Source organism: Oryza brachyantha, chromosome 12 (assembly GCF_000231095.2).
Source record: "Oryza brachyantha chromosome 12, ObraRS2, whole genome shotgun sequence".
Taxonomy (NCBI): domain Eukaryota; kingdom Viridiplantae; phylum Streptophyta; class Magnoliopsida; order Poales; family Poaceae; genus Oryza; species Oryza brachyantha.
Window position 1 is genome coordinate 12548732 of NC_023174.2, and position 2749 is coordinate 12551480.

General features: G+C 43.5%; 1 protein-coding gene across 1 annotated transcript; it reads left to right on the top strand.

The window, feature by feature from the left end:
* Positions 1–275: 275 nt before the first annotated feature.
* On the top strand, positions 276–2498 carry LOC102706428 (LIM domain-containing protein WLIM1). Its single transcript, XM_006663995.3, has 5 exons — positions 276–747; positions 974–1070; positions 1177–1220; positions 1767–1850; positions 2078–2498. Exons 1-5 carry the CDS (start codon positions 607–609, stop codon positions 2297–2299), a joined length of 588 nt encoding a protein of 195 aa, XP_006664058.1. The 5' UTR covers positions 276–606; the 3' UTR covers positions 2300–2498.
* The last annotated feature ends 251 nt before the right edge of the window (positions 2499–2749 follow it).

Below are 2749 nucleotides of genomic sequence, written 5' to 3' on the forward strand. Positions count from 1 at the left end.
TAAAAAAGCTCATAAACCCAACTTCTGGATTCTTAGCTTATTTTTTAAAATCTGTAACTATAGATTCTCAGAAGTTATGGACCATTTATAACAGTTTTTAACAAAAATAACTTTTTTAGAAAAAATTACGGCCGAAAGAAGCTCTTCCATACAAGCCCCAGCTATCCCTCACTCCCATGACACCCACAGTCATGAGCCACTTTGTGCTGGCTGGATTTTGCTTAGCCACCCCGCAAAAACTTCCACACCCACCACCACCGCCACCACGCCACGCCTTTCTCTTCTCCCCGTTCATGTCAGGCCGGCCGGCCGGCCCCCACCCTACTCTCCTCTCCTGCACACCCAGCCTGACGCCCCCAATATTCCCTGTCTCCCAAGCTGTCCTGCCCGCTTGCCTGCGCTGTCCTCCTCCCTCCTCCCTGCAGGATCACCAATGACTGCAGGTGCAGTGCAGGACACCACCACCAAACCACGGCACCATTTCTTTCTTCCCATATAACCATCAGGAGCTCGAAGGCTCAGGGGTCGGTCGGTTCTTGCCTTCTTGGGCACTGAAAGCACAAGCCAAGCAGGTGCAGAGGGAGAGGGAGGGGAGGGGAGGAGGCAATGGCGACTTCCTTTCAGGGGACGACGACCAAGTGCACGGCGTGCGACAAGACGGTGTACCTGGTCGACAAGCTCACCGCCGACAACCGGGTCTACCACAAGGCCTGCTTCAGGTGCCACCATTGCAAGGGCACCCTCAAGGTACCTCCTCATCCTTGATGCACCACAGCACCAGCGGTTGGGTTGGGACCTTGGGAATCTGCAGGGAGTTTCTTGGAACCGATCGATAGCCTGCAAATTTAAGCTCGGCGAAAAAAGAGTTGTTCTTTGAGCTTTTTCTCCGAGTTCTTTTTACATTTGGGAATGCTGGGAGAAGAGAAGCGACATAAGAAACTTACCAGAATGCATGATGATGATTCTGTTGCAGCTCGCGAATTACAACTCCTTTGAAGGGGTGCTCTACTGCAGGCCTCACTTTGATCAGCTGTTCAAGAGGACTGGAAGCTTGGACAAGAGCTTCGAAGGTACTCACCGCTCATCTCCTCCCGGATTCATTTCTATGAAATTACTGGGATTCAGTGGTTCTTGAGCCTGACTAGTAGTAACACCTCACCTCCTGCAATGGTTCAGGAACTCCAAAGGTTGTCAAGCCAGAAAAAACAGTTGAGAATGAGGTATGGAATATTTTAAAATTTGTCTCGCAGAATAGATTTGTCTGTATTTCCTGCTAGTTAGTTATTTTCTTTAATATCCCGTCACAAGTTTACATATAAACACTTGTACGCACTGATTAAAAAGAGAAACAATCCCCCTAAAAAATGCATGGATCTGACCAGGATGAAGCTAGTTCAGACACAATCTGAAATTTAGACAGCCTAACAGATACCAAATACTAGTGAGTAGACACTAATCAGAGAGAGGTAAAAGACCATTCAAAACTTAAAAGTTTAAAAAATGGATCTGGCATGCAAGAACTATTTCAATGAAAAGCGACAACTGTGCTAACATAAAGGTGACATTTGAAAAAGAAATGAGACAACTGTGCTAACATAAAGGTGACATTTCAAAAAGAAATGAGAAGTAGAGTACTGACAAAATTTAGTGCTTCTATGGCCAGCACCGTATGGTTTTCTATCATGTATTTGGTACTGCTCATCTCCTTTTTTTTGTCATCAACTACCACATTGGGTTGTTGCTTACCATGATTGTATTTTTGGCAGAATGCTATGAAAGTCTCGAGCGCATTTGCTGGCACGAGAGAGAAATGTGTGGGATGCAACAAGACAGTCTATCCAATTGAAAGGGTACTGTTTTGTACTCTAATCAACTATCTCAATTATTCTTTTGGAGTTTCCTTTACTTGACCAGCTGTAAGCTGTATCTGGCTTTATGTTCTAAGACAATATTTGCTCAATGTCCAAGTTGGACATTCCATTATTGATCTTTTTTTTCCCTTTTCTTGAAGATAAGGAGCTGCAGACCATACTGTTCCTCTTGATTTTGCATCCTGATTTTCTCGTCAAATGTGCAGGTTACTGTCAATAACACCATGTATCACAAAAGCTGCTTCAAGTGCTGCCATGGAGGATGCACCATCAGCCCATCTAATTACATCGCACACGAGGGAAAGCTCTACTGCAAGCACCACCACATTCAGTTGATCAAAGAGAAGGGAAACTTCAGCCAACTTGAGAATGATCATGAGAAGGCATCACAATCTGGATCTGTAGAGGATGAAGATTCAGAATATTAGTCCTTTGAGAAATTTCCAGAGATAAATAATGGTCTTCTTGCGTTTGCTCCAGAGCACCATGCCTTTCTTTGTGCGGTTCTTTGCGGTTTTTTCCTGATGAAGGTCATGTGCATTCAGAGAACAATAATATTATTGTCTTGTATCTGCATGTAAAACCTTGTTATATTGGAGTCAGAGCATTTATCTGGTTTGAACCTTTGCTCATTACTTGTGAGATGTCCGTGTGTATACAAGCTGGAAATAGTAGGTTAATTGTTTCATCTATAGTATGGATGATATTTGTCCAAAACAAGTAGCATAAGAAAGCTCAGATGACTGGTCATAGAAGAAAAATAAATAAACAGAACAACTCTGAACAATCTAAACTTTTAGCTAGGAAAATGATCGATTAGCTGGCAAGGAAATGATGCAGCAGTGCAGATCCAAGCCAATTTTATTAATTGGTACTGA